The sequence below is a fragment of the Rhododendron vialii genome, chromosome 9a (genome assembly GCF_030253575.1).
Source record: "Rhododendron vialii isolate Sample 1 chromosome 9a, ASM3025357v1".
NCBI classification, from domain to species: Eukaryota; Viridiplantae; Streptophyta; class Magnoliopsida; order Ericales; family Ericaceae; genus Rhododendron; species Rhododendron vialii.
Window position 1 is genome coordinate 6,970,900 of NC_080565.1, and position 20,655 is coordinate 6,991,554.

At 39.0% G+C, this 20,655-nt stretch overlaps 2 protein-coding genes across 2 annotated transcripts; one reads left to right on the forward strand and one right to left on the reverse strand.

Moving 5' to 3' along the window:
• The first annotated feature begins 1,836 nt into the window (after positions 1 to 1,836).
• Positions 1,837 to 12,530, forward strand: LOC131301517 (eukaryotic translation initiation factor 3 subunit H). Its single transcript, XM_058327870.1, has 12 exons — positions 1,837 to 2,021; positions 2,117 to 2,196; positions 3,755 to 3,871; positions 4,019 to 4,122; positions 4,842 to 4,908; positions 9,620 to 9,753; positions 9,839 to 9,887; positions 10,406 to 10,477; positions 10,562 to 10,663; positions 10,750 to 10,817; positions 11,936 to 12,088; positions 12,176 to 12,530. The coding sequence occupies exons 1-12, from the start codon at positions 2,012 to 2,014 to the stop codon at positions 12,231 to 12,233; spliced, it is 1,014 nt and encodes a 337-aa protein (XP_058183853.1). The 5' UTR covers positions 1,837 to 2,011; the 3' UTR covers positions 12,234 to 12,530.
• A 2,062-nt stretch (positions 12,531 to 14,592) lies between these two features.
• LOC131300908 (receptor-like kinase TMK4) lies at positions 14,593 to 18,553 on the reverse strand. The gene is made up of 2 exons (XM_058326930.1): positions 16,088 to 18,553; positions 14,593 to 15,514 (listed from the first exon to the last, which is right to left on the reverse strand). Exons 1-2 carry the CDS (start codon positions 18,351 to 18,353, stop codon positions 15,000 to 15,002), a joined length of 2,781 nt encoding a protein of 926 aa, XP_058182913.1. The 5' UTR covers positions 18,354 to 18,553; the 3' UTR covers positions 14,593 to 14,999.
• Positions 18,554 to 20,655: the final 2,102 nt, after the last annotated feature.

Below are 20,655 nucleotides of genomic sequence, written 5' to 3' on the forward strand. Positions count from 1 at the left end.
ATTATTATTCTCCTCTTACAAAAGGAGACACACGCCCCTAAATGATCATGTAAAGTGAAAAGTTTAAGTACATCGGTCAAAACTAATAGGGATAGCAATGGGTTGATTCAATCCGATTTTTCGTTGAACCCAAATCAAACCTACAAATTTATAACCAAAATTGAACCCGAAACATTACAACCAAAATCAAACCTACCGGAAACCCGACAAGCTTCCTATCACCCATACTGTAACCATACCCAACACATTGGTTTTTGTTCGGTTTTTCACCGAATGTGATTATTATGTGTACGTGTGTTTGTTTATATATGAGGCATTCATGTAACTAATGTAAATATGAAGACATATGTCGTGGTTGTACATATATGATGGCATTTATGTTAATTTTATATTGTTGTTTGGGCCCTTCTGTTTCGGTGCGGATGTGTATAAAACCAAACCCGAAAAGAAACTTGCTGGTTCTTATATATTATTACTAGTATTAAAAACTAAAATAAAAACCACGGTTTAAAAATAGGATACAAATCGCCCGATTGGAAGCGGATATGTTGCGGTATCCATCACTTTGGATGCGATTGTCATCCCTAAAAAAAACTAAGGGGAAAATGGATTTGATGCCTTCTCATGTAACCTAACACTTATTGAGTTTTTTTCACAGGTTAAACAAGATTATTGGGTAATAGTTAACTTTATAATCTTGAATAACAATAAATTCAAACATGTGAGAGGAGAATATAATAATAGTACTTAATGTCGTATAATTACTTAACATTTATCAATAATAACTGAAAATAATACAAACGTATTTGAAATATATAAGTTTTACTTTTAACCGTCTCCAGTGATGTACACAAAAGATGTGCAAAGTCCACATCTCTGTTAATTTTCTTAAGAAATACTATTGATCACTCTAGTGCTTTTATTTTTTTTTATTTTTTTTTATCTTAGCAGTCACTTTGATTTTTTTTTTTTTTTGAACCGGCCACTAGTTTGCTATTTGAAAAAAAATTTCCAACTCAAAAAATACTCATTACCCATACTTTTAATCATTATTCTTATTTCTCTCTCCACTCTCAAATTTATTATTCTTATTTCTCTTTATCTCCCCTCACTCATTACCCATATCTCCAATCATTACCATATTTCACGCTCCACTAATTATTCCAAAAATCAAACTCAAAAATCTTAAAAACTCATCCAAACACAACATTTGTTATTGGAAAAATGATTTTTGTACTATCTTCTTATTTTTACGAACTCTTTTCCTTATCATTATTTGCATAAAATTTAAATGAATACTCCATAACACCAAAAAGAGTGAAAATAATTAAAAGGGAGGTAAATGACTCTTACACGGAGACCTTGGTCGGTTTAGTTCGAGTGACGGCTTTCTAAACTCTCTAACAGCGACGATGAAGGAGTCTGAAGGCAGATCTGTTGGCAATCCTACAGCGGGAGTGTGATCCAGTGGTGATCCTCTATTCACCCACCTCCATGAGCGGAGTTGTGGGTCCAACATCGGCGCTTAACTTTTTTGTTTTTTTCTTGTATTTTGTTTTTTTGTTTTTTGTTATATTTTTGTTTGTGGTTTTAGTTGTATTTTATTTTTTGTCAAAAACAGAAAAGAAACAAAGAGTGGAAATAAATAAACAACCATTCTACAATGGACCCATCACCTTTGTGAATGTGTGTAAATATTTGTGCGTGGTTATAAAATTATTGATAAACAAAGCTTTTTTTGAAAAGATAAAGGGGAGTATTGGGTTTACGAAATTATTCCAAAGGCGACTTCTGATAAATAAAAAAATAAAATAAGAAATAGGAGTAGAATCCAAAGGGCGACTTGTTTCCACACATCGGTCCTAGGGTTTCTCCTGCAACTGCAAGGACAATCAAACGGGAAGGTTGTTCCGTCGCCCAGAGACAGACAAAGCTTTGAAACCGCTGCTTCATCGTCGTCGTCCGCATCCGCTGGTTCTCTCTCTTCTTCGTCGGAACTACAGCAGCAATCATGGCGACCTGTTCGTCCTCCTCCTCCTCCTTTGCGCTCTCTCTCTCTCTCTCTCTCTCTCTTCACAACTATGTGTATTTATTTGTGTTTTGGTCTTGCTTGCAGCAATGGCTCGTTCTTTTCTGCAAGTGGCGTCCACGGAGGAGGTTGCTCCCAAGCTCAGAGTGGTTCAGATTGAGGGACTGGTACTCTCTCTCTCTCTCTGCCAACGCACGCTCTGTTGCTTGCTTTTATCGCCTTCGTCTGTAGATTGTTCTCGTTTTCTGTGGGCTTTGGTGCTTTTTTTTTTAATGCAATTTTATGTGCTTTCGTTCTTGTTTTGGATTAGTAAGAGCATCTCCAGCGCCCTTTTTATTACTCAAATTCAAAATTTGAATTAAACCCCCCTAAAACCAACTCCACTAGTTGACTCAAACCTATACGAAATTGAGTTCTACACATATCAAGGGAGAGCAAACTTCTACTCGTAATTTACAAGGAAATTTTATGCGCTTTCGTTCTGTTTTGGATTAGAACATCTCCAGCCCTTGCCTTGTTTTTAGTCAAACTCAAAATTTGAGTAAAAACCCTCTGAAATTCACTCCACCACTTGACTCAAACCTATACCCAATTGAGTTTTACTCAAATCAAGTGAGGGCAAACTTTCTACTCAAAATTTACAAGGCTATTTCTCCCTCCCAAATTTACAACTATGCCATTAATGAAGCTTTTACATGAATTCGTGCTTTGATTTGGGTTTGCCCATTGGAAATCGAAGGAAGCTCGATTTTTTTAGTCGAATTTGAGTTAAAATATGAGTAAGGGCTGGAGATGCTTGTAAAGGCCCAACTGAATGGAGTATATTTGAAGTCCAAACTTCGTACCCTTGACCATTGTGAAAATGGATGACTTGATATACTTGCAAACCTTTACGTTTTCTCTTGTTTTGATGTCTAACTTTGCATAACAAATATGTATTGGGATTGGATTTGGTAATCATAAGGTTGCTTCCTCTTCTTTCCCTACCGCAGTGTAAGCAAAGAATGCACTTGTCAGCTCTCACCCTGTTTTCATAGTTCTGTTCAGAATAAAACTTCCTTGTGTGGTGTATGAGGTTCGCTTTAGTGTATAATTAAGTCAGTTGAGAGGAAGGTCTTGAGTCGCTTGACTTACTATGTTGTTTGCATGTTTTTTATTCGTAGTGAAAGAAAATCACAGTGTTCTTGTCCATGTATGTATGTGTTAATGGAATTTTTGGATATGCGTACATTGTGTAGAAAGAATACTTTTTATGATGATCACTGGAAAGCAGAAAGGATGTTCTGGCTAACCTATCTATTGAACATGAATATGGAACTTCGATGAAAAAAAATTTGTTTCAGGGGTGAGCATTACGCGGAAGAAAGAAACAAAAGTACACAAGTACAAGGGGCATTCCCTGGGTAGTGGGTACATACACTGCAAGGGGAACCCAAAACAAAAAGTGTAGTAAATGTAAAAAGAAACTATTCATTGTATGACCTCAATTCTCAAGGTTTTCCCAACTGAACGTTGCAAGACCTGGATTAATCAGTCCTAATGTATTAGTCCAACTGGGCAGATTTTAAGTACATGGCATGAAGGCCTTAGATTCAATACTTTTCTTGCTCTTCTAATCTAGATTATATTAATAAGTTGGAGTTTCCCGGTTTTTGACTTTTTATAGTTGGATAGTTTGAAGATGCTTTTGGTTTTCTCATATTGCCGTTGATATTGTAAAAACAGGTTATACTAAAGATCATCAAACATTGCAAGGAGTTTTCCCCAGCTCTCGTCACAGGGCAACTCCTTGGCCTTGATGTTGGCAGCGACCTGGAAGTTACTAACTGTTTCCCATTTCCAGTACGTGGGTGTCATGCCTTTCTAAAATCTTTCTTCTTTCTTCTAATGTCAGAAAGGGTGATTTACTTTAGAGAACAATAAAAATCTGCATTATTTGGTTTCACTGTACTGTTATATTCAATACTATGCTTGTGACAAAAATGACAGACTCGGGATGAAGAGGAGGAGATTGAAGCAGATGGTGCCAATTATCAGCTTGAAATGATGAGATGTTTGAGAGAGGTTAATGTGGATAATAATACCGTTGGATGGTGAGTATGGTTGCATATTTTGCGTCGATGTAAACTGTCAAGAAGTATGTAAAGAGAGTAATAAAGCTGTAATATTTGTTTATCGTAATTGTCTTTCCTTTTTGATACATACTTTTTGTGTCTGTTTTCTTAATGAAAAAAGATTACCTTTTTTGATGCATCCAGATTTGCTGTTTTTAGCTTGAAGGTTTTGTTCATTGTTTTTTGTGTTGGCCTTTGGCTACATAAAAAGGGAATTGAATCCACTTATGCACTGCAATAAGTGGATTTGGACTGGAAGGCTGTTGGTTCACGGAGTCTAGTATTTTCCTGTACTCATATTAGTTGACTTACAACATCACACCACTTGGCCGACTGTTAAATCATACCGGAGCTCCATATTCGTTAGCGTGTCTTGGCTGGAGAGTGTGAGAGGTATTGGAAGCAATACTGCTTTGACTTTGTAGTAGATTGGGATAGAGAACAAGTGCTTGTCTCAAAGATTAGAGCGACATGTTGGTTGTCTCAAAGATTCGTGGCTTTCAGCTTCTATGTTGGCTCTTACTTATTTTCATGAATCTATGGCTGTTTGAGGAGGATTGTGCCTGAAATAAATTCTTGTAGCAAATTAGATACTGCCCATCAAATTTCCATACGTGCTTGGAAGAGCACATAAATCTGTTTCTCTGTGATTTGTAGATTGTTGGAGAGTCCATGTTGATTGATTATGAAATTTTCAGGTATCAGTCAACGCTGTTAGGTTCGTTTCAGACTGTTGAACTGATTGAGACCTTTATGAATTACCAGGTAATATTTTCTTAGTTGCTTTATCAGTCCAGTTTGTCTTTAATGTTGGATGTTTCATTGTTAATCAGATGAGTTACTGAAGTTCCAGTTTGAAAGTTAGAAGATGATATTTTATCTATGATTTCAATGATAAGTACTTTTAGATGATGAGAAATAGTGCAGAAACTTGGGGTTGATGTAATCAACCTTAAATGCTGCAATGCATGCTCATTATGTGAAGTATGGAATATAAACTCAAGAATTAAATGTGCGCTGAATAACAGTGCAGTCAAACTAGTGTAGGACTGCTAAATTTCGTTGTCATGGGAAAGTAGCTATTTACCTAATATTTTCTCCGAACTGAAATAGGGACTTTGGCCTTTGTGAATCTGTAGGCAGCTGTTATTTTTATAGTTTTAGGCTCCTTTTTGGAAAGGTTGTGCCCCTTATGGCTCTTTTATATCCATGCTTATTCTGAATAATTTCAGACGTAAAAAAGTTTGTAACTGATCTGATAAAGATGTCAGATGACTCAGATCAATTGAACAGCTAAATTAGTATGATGAACTTGGAAGATTAAAAGCAAAGGCTATAGGTGCCATGACCATAAATATAATTTTTGGCTTGAAGGGAAGTTTTTGTTGTACTATCTAGTGTCTTCTTCCTCCTCCTCCTGGCAATCCATATGCACCTGCGGTGTCCAGACCTTTTAGGCCAGAATTTAACGCAAAAATCATCTTTTTGCTGACCAAAGGAATTCGTACGGCAAGAACTACAAAAGCAATACCCAACAGCAGATGCAGAGGTGCTGTTCTTTGGTTTACTTTTCGAGCCCCATAGCAGCCTAGAATCCAGCCCAATCTCTCATTTGTGGCCTAAAACACCCCAAGCCCTTGCTCTCTAACTTTTGATGATTAGAAACTTTTTTTTTATTCCAAACCTATTTGATTGTTTGCTGCTCAGATGTTTAATCCACATATTCTCAGAAGATCCTGCAAGCTGATACTTGGAAATCATTTGAGCCACAACTCCATATACTTTGTGAAGCAGTTTTACATGATAATACTTTACTAGGGCTTCCATTTTTCAATCCAAATATGTCCCGCATTAGGAATCACATGGATAATTAAAATTTACAAGTGGAGGATTATGACTACAGTGGAAAACATGCCAGTTTATCGATTCGTTGATGTCTCGTTTTTTTGAGAGCATAACATAGGTCATAGGTGAATAAGTAAATGTGATTGGTTGTTTATGTTGCCCGAGTATAGTTGGCCCGGACGGACTCGAGTATTGAGTATTGTGCGGGGAGCATTACAAAGAAATCACATGGATAATTAAAATTTACGATTGGAGGATTACGACTACAGTGGAAACACATGCCCAGTTTATCGATTCATTGGTGTCTCATTTTTTTGAGAGCATAACTTAGGTAAATAAGGAAATGTGATTGGTTATTTATGTTGCCCAAGTATAGTTGCCCTGGACGGACGCAAGATTTGAGTATTGTGCGGGGGAGCATTACAAAGAAAATGTTGCAATCCATGATAAATGCAATGTGTAGTTTGGTAGTTTCAGGAGATACAAAGTCTGGGGTTGTTGTGTATCCCATTGGTGGATGCATGAGCCTTGTGACTTTTTGTTTTGGGTGCTTTGACCACATATTCATCAATGCATTTAACCATCACACAACACATTCGTCCTATCTGGCCATCTATGGAACTGGAACAGTCTTTGGTACTCCTACTAAACACATTCTTCCTATCCAGCCATCTAGGGAATGGGAACAATTTTTGGTATTAAACACATTAGAATCATATAAATTGATGCACTTCAAAAGTATGAAGTTATGAATGAATGAACATATACAAAATCCTGGAGCTTTAAGCTTTTAAGATTGTATGATGCAATCCTTTTCCTTGGTGTGATGCAAAAGAGGCCCTAGGTGTGATGCCTAAGGTTGTCCGGGTGTGAGGCCTAGAATTCTTTTATCTATCTACTGGTCACGTACACTGTTCACAGCATCAAAAAAGCCCCTTTTCTTCATGTTTATGCATCCTTAAACCTATTCCAATTTTGTCCTCCATCAGAAAATTTGGAACATATGAAAGACTATGAATTATGGCGTCAAAAATTGCAAACGAATGATCCATGATATTATCACCTATATTTTTGATCAACCTATGCATGAGATTATGAAAATAGGATCACGTAGAATTACATAATTGCATATTGTGCTTCATGTTTGATGATAGGCACATATTCCTGGGCATACCATTCTAGTGCGTTGTGGTCTTTGCCTTTTGGGAGAATCTTGATTTAACAATGTTTGTTGTGGTTGTCGAGGTTTTGAACCTTTTATTAGAAGTTATATCAGAAGAACCATGTTTGCATTGTTATATGCTTAGTTGGCCACTTGATAAGCTGATTGTGTTGTGATCCATTACTAATTGCTTTATGTTTTCTTCGCACAATTATGGGAAATTGCACAAGCTTATGTGAAGTTGCATGTACAACTGTTGTATACTCGCGCAATATTATTTATTTTAGTTTGATGAACATAAGAATATGATTAACATTCACCAACAACATTTACATCGACTATACATGATACAAATATATTTTTTACATAATTCCACTCGACACTCTGTACATGTACCCTTTTTTTTTTTCCCTTTTCTTTTTCTTTCACAGCTACTATTCCTTTCTGTGATACTTGAAGTGGACCTTCCTACAGGAAATCTCATTTAGATCAGACACTGTTAGTTATACCATGTTGTCAAATACGACCATTGTGGCCATAGCGATCCTGTTGGTCATTTTTTACCTGCGACTCTTTAGGCCATTTCTGACCATTATTGCCATAGCAAGCTTTACAGCCCTATATGAACCTTTCTGGTCATTAGCAGATTCATAACATCAATTTTAGGAAAATATAGTCGTTACAACCCTATAGGACCCTTTTTGGTCATTAGCAGATTCATAACATCAAATTTTGGAAAATATAGCTCTACTTATAAAATCACACGTAAATACCTTACATAATAAATGGATAAGTCCTATTGAAGTTCATGTACACAGATTCAATTTTGATTTGTAACAACTGAACCTGTACCCTTACTGAAGGCTGAATGCTAGTGCTACCATGGTTTACTCCCTATTGAAGTTGTGTTCATCGCCATGTCTAAACCTCGTAAGAAAACATCATATATATGAGAAAGTAAACATCACTTGCTCTTAATAGGTTTAGTTCCACCCTTGATTTAGTTTTGGTTCTTGTTATGTTCCTAGTCCCAAGTGAATGCCCGATTGACAAAAAGCGCAGCCGAGACAATCAAAACCACAAAGTACAAGAACTGCTAAAGTGTTTCACCTTCTTCATGCATATAATCACTTTCCATTTTACGGCATTGAAATGGAATTCCACACATGGTAAGCACCTTTTGTTTGGAATCATTATTTTTGGATGCTTCCAACTCCCAATTTCAGCATTTGAAGGTTCCAGTTTTGGTGTGTTAATTCCTCCATATTCCAGCAATTAAAAGTCACATTCAGCACTTGGACTAGCAACTTCAGTTTCCAACCCTTACTATTACCAGTATTCATGGATCAATTTCTGCATATAAAATTAATGATTCAGCACAAAAAACATTGTTCCTGGTGTTAAACATAAATTATCTGCAACTCTAGATCTATAATTTCAGTTTCCAAGTACTCTGTTCATCTTGTAAAGGTAAAGTTGCCCACATTCTTCTACGATCAAAATTTGTGTGGTTGGATGAATGTTATCTCATGATGGTCATACAACTAAGCCTGTGGCTCGATCATACAACTAAGCCCCAGTGTCAGAAAGAAAGTCAAAGAACTCTAACCAGATGAAACCCTTTCAATGGATAATCAACCTTCAAGATAAAATCCCACGGAAACCATACCCAGAGTTCTTTGAGAACCCAAAATCTAAAGGTTTTTCTTTGGCTGGTGAGAAGGAGTTGGACGATATAGAGAAAGGAAGGGATAGCCTTGGCCTTATCTCCCGTACCTAAGTAATCTACTAATCTGTGCAAGTCCCTCTGTTGGAAACCTCCCATGTGGGGTCCCATGAGTTGAAAGTAAACACCAGTAAAGGGGAAACGATCTTTCCCAAAGGTAAAAGTTAGGAGTTTCCATTCATCTTCGTATTTACAGTAGCGCTCAACATGATGTCCCAACAAGTTAAAAAAAAGAAAGAAAAAATGGCCCCCAAGAACAACTACACAGGTCTCATATGAAGGCTGGAAGCTTGGATCTTTCTGGTTCGAGCCATGTCTCAATTTCTATGTTCATGTTTAATACTTTTAGAAGCCCGTTAAATGATTATCCTCTTATTTTTCAAAATTCGCAGCATATAAGTTGAGTAGAAATGAAGCAAACAAGCTTGGTTGTGCTGGTAATATGTAAATAATTCTTCGATGCTTGTTTGTGCAAAATCTGAGCAAGTGAACATTACTCATGGTGTTTTGCCTTCCTGTATAACTTATCTAGATAGTTAAACATACATGTATTTTCATACAGGCATGCACAGGTGTATGATTAGTAGATAGTTGATGAGTGTAGGCTTTCCCCCAAGGAAAGAAATCTAATCTGCTTATTTTGGGTTGACTGTATTATGCATGTTCTCCTTTTCGTTGTTTGACATGTTATTTTCTTCACGCATTTGATTGTTTTGCCCATGTGGTATGGTTTGTGGTTTCAGGAGAACATAAGACGTTGTGTTTGCATAATTTACGACCCTTCGAAGTCCAACCAAGGTGTCTTAGCTCTCAAGGCGTTGAAGCTGTCAGATTCTTTCATGGAACTTTATCGAAATAACAATTTTATTGGGGAGAAGTAAGTTTCCTTCTGTTGTGGAGATAAATATTGGTAGAGAGAGACCTTATGTATATTCTTATTCAATTTGCATTTTGCTCTGTAGGTTAAGAGAGAAAAATTTGTCATGGATGGACATCTTTGAGGAGATACCTGTATGCTTCTAATGCTTTGGTTTTCTTCTTGTATTCTACTCTTTTATACATTATCATCAGTACTAGATTACCAGCTTCTTTCCTTTTCATGACTGCCCCCTCTGTTCTTGTTCCTTTGGTTGTTGCATCGCACTTGATTGTTCAATTAATGAAAATTCTTGGTCATGAAGCATGTTGCTTACGGGCTTTGAGATTAACCTATTTTGGAATTGTTAGCAGACTTGTAAATAGACAGTTTTAAATTTAGCCATTTTGTGATTAAACAATTCATGTTTTGGATGAAATCTACCACTTGTCCTCCTTGAGGTTCTTGAGTTCTTTTATGTAGAGGCCTCCTGGCTGCCACTCTGGTTTTGTGATGCAAATATATCCGTGCCCTTGAATTATGGAACTCTGCCATTTTCAATCAGTGTTGATTGTTTGGGGCATTTTTTTTTGACTGTCCTAGGGATTTTCTATGACTCAAAACGTTTTTTTCTTGCCGTTTTAGATTCTTATGCTGCCTTCTGTTGTTACAGATCAAGGTTTCAAATTCTGCTCTTATCAGTGCCTTTATGACAGAGTTGGAAGCTGATACACCCATGACCCAGGTAATCTTTCATCTGTTTTGCGGAGTGTTGACCTTGATTTCTATTTCTTAGTAGTTCTTAACTTCATCTTTCTTTGCTTTATAGTGCGATTTTGATCGGCTACAGTTATCAACTACTCCATTTATGGAAAGGAATGTTGAATTCTTAATTGAATGCATGGATGACTTGTCAATGGAACAGCAAAAGGTTAGGCTCTTGTTTGTTTCCTTTCTTTTGGGTGCTCTTTTTTTATGTTGGCCATTAGCATGAAAAGACTGGCACACGATTTTCAGTTCCAGTTCTACTATCGGAACCTGTCACGACAACAAGCGCAGCAGCAAGCATGGCTTCAGAAGAGAAGGTAACTCAAGTTTTTTTCCAGAATGTATTATAGATTATCTTAACATTCTCTGCAACCTATCCTTTACTGTCATTGTAGTTATGCCTCCATGCTCCCTGAATTTGTAATAGGCTTTTAAAAAACTAGCAATTATTTTTATCACTCCGATCTCTTAATGTATACTCCATCCCAAGTTCTTAATTTTGAGAATCCAACTATTTTAGGGAACACAATAATTGCACCTAGACATTCAACTTTCCACCATTTATAAACCCTTCAATTTTTTTTAGAAGTTACTTTTGAAAAAGCAAGGGCAAAAAGGAAATTTGATTCATCCAAAAGTTAAATGGACATGTAAAAGTCTAAAAGTAGACAAACAAATTAGGACGGAGGGAGTATCTTTTTTAATCAGCCACTGGGATCTTTATTCTACGTATTCCCTGTTAGCTTCATATGTAGAATACGCACAACTTAGTTTGGAAGTAAGTATTACAATATTAGGTCAAATTTTGGTCATCAACAAGGTTTTCTAGTGTCAGTCGGGTCAAGTAGGTCAGGAAATTAATGGTTAGTTTGGTTAGTGGGAAACTTATTTGATTAACCTGCACCGAGAGGTTAACACTTAGTTTAGTTGCACGAATATCATGATGAGTTGGCCCATCTTGTTTTGCTTTGTTGCAACTTTTTTCTTTTGGATTGTGTATTCCTAGTTTGTGTTACGGATTTAGCTTGTGGGCATTTTGGGTATCTCCTTGGTGTTGCTTTGTAGTATAGTGAACAATACTTTTAACACATGCCAATTGATTGTTGAGTAGTTAACAAAGATGAAAGCCCAATGTATGTTTTAAATTCTATTGGACATCTTTCGTAGATAAGGAGCTTCTCATCGTTGTTGTTCGACTCCTTTCCAGATTTCACCAGCCTTGTAAGAATATTTAAGCACTGGAGAATGGAACAAAATAATCAATTAAGAAACATTTAGGTCAAAACTAGATTTAAGTGGGTAAAACAAAAATAATTTGACCGGGGAATGTGAGGCTTGGATGCGTGATTGGACTTTGTGTAATACGAATTATATCCTTTTGTTGCATTTTAATCTTTAATGTATTATTTTTAATTTCTTTTCACATGTTCGGTAGGGCTGACAACATGGCACGTAAAGCTGCTGGTGAAGAGCTGTTACCGGAGGAGGATCCCTCAAACCCCGTCTTTAAGCCGATCCCTGAACCGTCACGGTTGGATAGCTTTCTCATAACAAATCAAATTGCAAACTACTGTAATCAAATTAACGGGTAAGTTACATTATTTGAAGTCAGTAGCGGGTTGAAAATCCTTATTGAGTTTTCTCTGAAATCAGTTTGCGGACTGTATTGTTGCAGGGTTGCTGGACAGAGTTTCAGCAAATTGTATTTGATGAAGGCCTTAAATGAGAGTTGATAATCCTTGAATGAGTGTCATGGAAAACTCATGCCTGGTTGCTGCTTCTTCAGCAAGCGAACCATTCTTATTTTTAGTTTTGCTGGCCTTTTGTGAGAAGAAGAATGATGCATTTTGCTCTGTAGCTCTTAATAACCTTATTTTGGAGTTCACCTATTTTATGTTACTTTTTTATTATTATTTCCAACAGGTCAAATTTGCAGCCGGTCTGTAGTGTGGTGTTAGGGGATTTGGGGTCATGAAAAACCCCGTCGCAGATTTTCTGGAATATTAATCATGAAGAGTTTGTTGCGGTCATTTCTCTCCTTGCCTGTATTCCCGGCCGCAGGCCATATCTGTATATCATTACTTTCTCTTTTTGCGTAGCGTCTACAGTTTATTGTTTTGTTTTTCAATTATTTACTGGAAACATGTTTGGGAAGTACCTAGTATTTTGTTTAGACAGATAAAACTTTATGAAAACATGTTCTAATGTCGTTTTTGTCCATTTTCTCCCTCTTCCCCTCTAACCCAACCAATCAGCAACTACAAACAGGTCAAGGTGAAAAAATGGAGTGTCGAACATACTCTTGCGATAATTTGGCACCCGTGAATAGCCCATGTAGGGGGAAAATGTCATATAATAGAGATGGTCATGTCATAGGGTTTCGTAATCGAGATGGTCTTACCGACTATGATTATTTAACATTCCAACAGTTAGATAATTATCAGCAATGTAGGGTTAGAAGGCATGCAACGGGGCGGGGCGGGTTTTGCCTTACCCGACCCGGAAAATATAACATGAACCCAAACCCGACCTGGTAATTCTTCGGTACTCCCGTCCCGCTCCGTCCTGTTATGAGAAGGAAAAAAACTTGATTTAAAAACACATTTGAATGAAATAGTAATATACATGGTGGTATTTATTAATAATGGTGAAAATATAAGAGAAACATAATTTCTTTAGTATAACGATAATAACAATAGGGCAAACAGATCTATTTAAGTTGAATTGTGGGTTTGGCTTGATGGAATCGTGACCGACCATTGTCTAGAAATTTTAGTAGTTGGATCTTGAGTTCAAGCCTGGGCTTGTGACCCAAAATATTACGAGTCGTGGGCCTCTAGCCTTTTTACTAAGGCCTTTAGTCAAAAGAGTTGGGACCACGGTGCGCCAATACGCAATCCGCACGGGATTCGGGGATGTTGCTCACGGTGTTGTGCTTAATCTTAACCGTCGAAACGTATTTTGGAGGGTCTGGATTTTAAAAAGAACTCTTCTAGGAAGAGTCTAACTCTTCCCTAGAAGAGTTTTTCAAATGCGGATCATCAATTGTCGAGATGAACGATCTGGTGAAGCGCTTGGGGACAGCACCTTCGGCCAGCACCATCCCGAGTCCCGTAGCGCTTTCTCCCTTTACTAACAACTGAATGTGTCATTATTTGGGAAAAATAATTTCTACACTCCTTTTTTTTTTTATTATGGCACTCATTTTCTTGTCTTTTAATAAAAAAATACACAAATACTTCACTAGAAGATAAGAAATAAAGTGCTATAATAAATATAAAAAAAGAGTGTAGAAACCATACCTGCTTGAAATACCTCCTTAAAATAATACTAATATGATGTGAATGGCATCATCCATTCAACCCAGGCCGCTATCATTTTCATGGTTATAAATCAAAGAATATTGGTTAACTATTAGTGGTTTGGTATCCATCAATTATTCCAACAAACCCACCAAAAAGATTGAGTAAAGGTCCCCACAGCATGTGCAGCAAAGACAAAAGTCACTCTTCTTCAATAAAGGGCCCTTTTATTACGAATATGTATCACCACAACATGCTCCCTGTTATCTGCCTCCTCATCCCATGTGGCATGTGGGAATGACTCACCAAACTCTACAAAAGACACACATTAACTTCCAAAGTACTACTCCACTTTTGATGAAACAATACTACGGACACAGAAGGATGTGTACAGATCCAGACATAAATGTATCTGGACCTGCCTGATGTTAGTGGACTCAATAAACCGTGTGGGAGCAACATGCATCAAAGGTTCCGTACACATCTGTGTTTGACTGTGTGTACATCCATCTGTGTCCGTAGCATTGCTCTTTATCTAGTAACCTCTACTTTCTCATTTGTTGCCAGCTTTAGGTCCAGCCTAATTTCTTATGTTTTCGAGTCCACCACAATACCAATTATACCCTTTCTGTCAGTAAAGAATACTTTTTTTTTTTGAACAGAGTAAAGAATACTTGGTTCTACCTGTTCTGCATAGCCTGGAAAATCTAGCAAACACATGAAATACTTAGAAGCATGTATATATCTCCGAGTACAGATAGGTCCTAAAAAAGTTTAGAGGGCAACGAAGAAAGAGAATCAAAGTAATATAAACCTCCAATGCCAACAAAATGAAACAATCCGATACAGAAACATGAATCTGATACAAAAACAAGATTCATTGTAATTCCTATGCTGATTTCCTCTTTGTAGTTTAAAAACCCAAACCATCACAACCCCACGCTATCATCCACCTCAACTCCATCAAAAAGACTAGTCTGCTCAGAGAATCCAAACATAAACAACCAGAACTCTACATGATAGTTGTAAAAAGGAAAAGAGAGAATAAAACAACAGAGACATAAGAACACTCAGTGTACTTTGGTGCCAAAGGACTAAACAATGCGGAGACTTGCCTTTTCTTCATCTCTTTTTCTTTCACATGGATGAAACACCCTCATCTTTGTGGGGAAAAAAAAAAAATCTTGAGATTTTCCATCATCGGCAATCCATTGAATCAAACGTGTCAGCAAACCCAGAAGGCTTTGTGGGAATGCTCGAATGGGTCCCGCTGTAGGACAGATCATTAAACATGGTGGAAGTACCTTCATCAGATTGCCACCTTTGAAGGGCTTGGGGAAGGCTCATGTGGAGGTCAATGCCAAGGCTTTCTTCCTCTTCGTGCGAGGAGGGTTTCCACTGCTCCACAAGAGGACCCAAAACGTTAACAGCATGGCCCATATCTGGTCTCTGAAATGGCTCGCGAGCGGTGCAGTGACCTGCCAGCTCGGCAACCTTGCAAATGCTATCAAAAGTCTCATCGTCGGGCTCAAGAGTTTGGTCAATTGCCTTTCGGATGCTTTCTTTGTTGATTAGGACCCTTCGGAACCATGTGACTAAATGAGACCTCTCATCGGGCATGGTTTCGTCGAGTGCTTTCCTTCCAGTGACAATCTCCATTAGAACTACTCCGAATGCATACACATCCACTTTTGTAGTTACTCTCCCTGTAGCTGTTGGCAAAATAAACGATTTTCAAAACCTCAGGGGTAGCTTGATTAATATTTTCCAATTTCATCTATTCACTCAGCCAATCAGTCAAAGAAACACACTTCAACATAGCTCTGAAATGCATTACAGAACAGACTACTAAAGAAGAAAAAAGAACGTAAAAATGACCAGCAACGATTCCAAGATAGTCTCCTCAATGGAATTTGTACTTGCTTACCAGCATAATTAATTCGTTTGCAATTTGAACCGAAAAACATCACATCTCCGAATCTAATTCCTCATTGGCAACAATAAGGTCAAAGATTTCTTGACAATAATCTACAACGAACTTTGATAGTCATCTTTCAACTTCTAAATTTGGCCTCAATGAAATAAACTTTTCCCAACCTATGATTTTAGGCAGTCCTAATTATAGATCCATTATGGCACTTCTAGCACAATTAGGGTAGTAATTCATCAAAAACGCATAGTTGCATGAAGAGCAACTACTGCATCTTGTTTATGACTTAGTAGTTAACAATTATACCTCGTGCAATAATAAAATTTAAAAGGTACAAAGAGGATAGTGGTTTTACCAGCATATTCAGGTGCTAGATACCCAAAAGTTCCTGCCAACCGCGTCTCAAGTGAATACTTGCCATCCGGTGCGTTCTTCACCAAACCAAAATCTGCAACCTTGGCTCTCATGTCGTCCCCAAGAAGAATGTTAGAAGGTTTCAAATCTCTATGGATGAAACTCTGTTGTGCTAAGCCGTGTAGATACTCAACTCCTCTAGCCATATCCAATGCTATAGTGACCCTCTGCTTCCAAGTAAGAGGAGAGTACCCAAGTTCACGCCACTCAAACAGATGCTGGGCCAAAGTCCCCTGTGGCATATACTCATAAACCAAAAGTCTCTCATTGCCGTTGATACAATAACCTAGAAGAGCAACCAAATGCCTATGCCTAACTTTTGTTAAGACTCCGATTTCTGCTTGGAACTCATTCATTCCTTTTGTGCCCATTGCACCAGACTCCATCCTCTTCACAGCAATCTTAGTCCCATCATGCAATTCCCCTCCGTAAACAACTCCAAATCCTCCTCTGCCCAAGATATTTTCTTCACTAAAGTTGTTTGTCACCTGACGAAGCACTTGGATAGAAATCACAACATTCCCTCCTTCGAAAACAGGCATTTCGCCATGATCGCCACTGCTCTGACTGTGTAACTCACTGGGGACTCCTCCCCCATGCCTATGTACGTGCCCATTCACATCACTCACTGCCACAGACTTCACCATTTCTGACGCTACTTCGGAACCATCAACCCTCCCCAACCTCTGGTGCCGTTTCTTCAGATAGTACTTGTAAGACACAAATGACACAACCCCGAAAAAAACCACAACAGCAATCACCACTCCGGAGATCAAACCTGCCGAAACAGAAGACCCCCCTGATTTCCCTCCGGACGTGGAGGAATTTGATCCAGACCCCGAACCACTCGATATATCCTTCCCAAGTAACAAATTACCAACACTAGTAAACTTCACAGTTGATGGGAAAACAGGTACTACTCCACTAAGATTATTATTAGACACATCAAGAACCTGAAGCTGAGACAAACTAGTCAAGCTATATGGAATCGAACCCGTCAGATTATTGTCATTCAAATACAAACTCTTTAGCGTAGTCAGATTCGCGAAAGCAGGCGAAATCGTACCCGAAAACCGTTGCTTCCCGAAGTTGACAACCGTAACGTTGCCCTGCGAATCGCAGGTGATGAATGTCCATTGAGAACAAGCGTCGTTTCCCACCCAAGACTGAGCCAAACTAATCGGATACCCAATAGCCCCGGCAACAGCAAGGAGAGCAGTCACTTGGGGATCACAAGGACCCGGACTGCTCTTGCAAAAACCATTCGTACTCCCGAGAGTAACCGTCACATTGGATCCGAAAGCCGGAAACGGACCCTGCAACACGTTGTTCTGCAAAGAAATGTTAGCCAGTTTGGGCAAAGCCATCAACGACGCGGGCAGAACCCCCGTGAACTGGTTGTCTCTCAGCTGCAAATCAAACAGGTTAGTGCAGTTAGACAAATCGGGCACCGGCCCGGTGAACGAGTTCCCGTGGAGCCAAACTTGGTAGAGCTGGGTCATACCCGAGAGCAAGTCTATGCTCCCGGACAAACCCTGCAACTGATTGTTGAGCCAGAGGTTGGTGATTTCCGACCCGGAAAACGACGACGGCAGCGGGCCGGTGAGGTTGTTGTACGACAGCCGGAGGCTCTGCAAATTGGGGAAGGAATCGAAGAAGTCCGGTATGGAACCGAATATGTTGGCATTGCTGGCGTAGAAGGTGCCGAGGCTGGCGGACTGGGTCAAATCGGCGGGGATGGTCCACGGGGCGAGGCTGGGGTTGTCGGACATGGATAGTGTTTGGAGGTTGGTGAGCCCGGAGAAGGCGGCGGAGGGGACGGAGGTGAAGTTGTTGGAGTCGAGGTAGAGCTGCTGGAGGGAGGTGAGGTTGGAGAGGGAGGGGAGGGGGCCGGAGAGGGAGTTGCGCTGGAGGGTTAGGGTTTGGAGGTGAGAGAGGGAGGAGAGAGAGGAGGGGAGGGTGCCGGAGAGGGACTGGGAGGCGAGGTTGATGGAGGTGACGCGGTTGGAGGCGTCGCAGTTGACGCCGGTCCAGGAGCAGGGGATGGTGCCGGTCCAGCCGGTCGGGGTGGGGGAGAGGGCGGAGGCGAGTTCGGTCATGGCGGCGGAGTCGTCGGCGGAGGAGAGGGGGAGGGGGAGGAGAGAGAGGAGGAAGAGGAGGAGGAGGTGGTGGCGGTGGTGTATGGGGGGGTTTGGTGGCTTCGCCATTGTTGGGTTTTTCCCTTTTTTTTGAAGTTCTTGATAGTGTTGTTGAGAAGATGTGATGGGAGAGAGAGAGAGAGAAAGAGAAAGAGAAAGAGGAGAGAGAGAGAGAGATCTTGAAGTTGAAGAGATTGGGAGTGCTGTGTTTTTTTGGAAGTTTGGAAAGACACAGAGGCAGAAGGTGAACGGAGTTTTTTACTAGCTGAGAAATGAAAAGGGGAGAAAGGTGCTGGACGGATTTTGGGTTCCCAAAGTGCCCCAAAGCAAACACATCCCGTCCCGTAGTGCCTCAGGTTGTGGGTCTTCTATGACTCATATTATTTATTCGAACCGTTTATTTTATCGGAAATGTTGAGCAGATCATATGTGAAAAAAATCAAATTAATTAGACATCAGTAGCTATGCGGTTGGATACCATTATAGTTTACAAAAATAGATGGAGAATACGATTTAAAGAATGAACTGTAAGACAAATGTATCTCAATCATATGTCTACCGATGTTTCGATCAATGTGATTATTTGTGCACATGATATGCTCAACATACCTGAAAAAAATAAAACGGTTTCGATCACAAATGATGGTCCACAATTTAAGCCCGGGGGGGCATGAGGCACTACAGGAAGCCCAAGTCTGGTGCTAGACAGGGAGGATTTCCTTGTGCAAGGGCCAAAAGGCAATTGGTTTAATTAGTACTCATCTGTTTTTAGATATAGGTGGGCCACGAATAACTTAAAAGTTAAAACACAAACAATCCTAGTAAAGATTCATGCAATTTCTTTCTGTCTTCCGAATACTCCCATTCACGTGTGGTAAGATCTAAACTTTGGTTCCGTGAGGAATGGTTCTTTACAAATAATAGTGTTGTGTGACGGGTCGATGCTCATCGGAAGAGTAACGGGTACTACTATGCCTGCACTCCTTTTTTTTTAACTAAGAAGGAAGTAAATTTTTATTTTTGAGTTTACTACTTTATAAAAAAAACAACTCAAGACTAAAAGCCTTTCCTATTTCTATTGCATTTTCTTTCTAAAACAACTCCTCTTGATCTCCTAAACGTTCATGTTCGAGTGAGTCAAACCCCAACATATTAAACTAAACTTGTATATTTAAAAGGTAGTGGACGACAAAAATCCAGTTGATGATTGGAGACCGTGGGTCGTGTTGTGCACATTCGGACTGTTGATCTCATCAATCCACAATCTTGATTGGATTGATGTAATCTCAACCATTCAACCGTTCGACAATTTGGACATTTGATTGCCGAAATTAATGCTCCGAATGTGCACAACACTTTCACCCAATCAGATGATCGGTATGACTTCTATTTTTTAAACAGAGCGGTATGACTTCAAAAATGTGTCTTTTCGTAACATTAAAGGCTAGTGCTTACCCGTGTCTATGACACTACCCACCTTGGCCTATGCCTACGGCAATACCCACCCCGATTGGAATTGAAATTACCCTTTGAATCGTGATAGTGGCTCAAAAAAAAATTATTTCAATTTTTAGATAGCTATAAAAATTTTAGGTAGCTACAAATTGCTGGAAATTAACCTTTTTTTTAACGGCAAAGAGTTTTTTTATTTATATGAAAAAAGGATTACCCCGGGACAATCATCTGCAACTCAGCACAGAATTGATAAGATAAAAAAAAATATCTACTGCGTTCAAAAAAGGGGAAAAAAATCTGCAGAAGCCCGATAGTGAGAGGAGTGTGCCCTCTACTTCACTATAAACCACAAAGTTATAAATATAAACCACAAAGTCTCTACAAAATATAAGAGAGCATTTTAACAAACGCATGGTGGACAACAGAAAATACCTCTCCCTATTTGATTTCTCCCGAGGGGTTTGACTGTCGAAGAGGAGTGGATGGTCCCGGTGCTCGGTAGTCCACCGGGGGAACCCCTTCCCCGAAGACAGTCAATTGAGAAAAAGGAGAGGAAAAGTCTCATAGAAAGGAAGCAAGGTGAATTGCTTTCCCTCCTTCTTTCTTTTCTTCACCGTGGGGGGAAACACACACAGAAAAGAGAGTAGATGGCATTTATGTAATATGATGGGCAAATGTGGATATTTTCATAAAATGTGAAAAAATGCATCTCAACCCTTGGATCAAACAAATCTGAGCTGTTGTAACAACTTGTCCCCACACGTTCTGTTTTATAATAGAGATGTTATCCATGATATATTGTGTTTACTTAAGTGATTAATAATTGGAAAATAAATATGACTTCTTACAATTTCATGAATAAAATCATCAAGAAAATGTGACCAATTACCTAACCGACAAGTCTACTTCTTCCCCG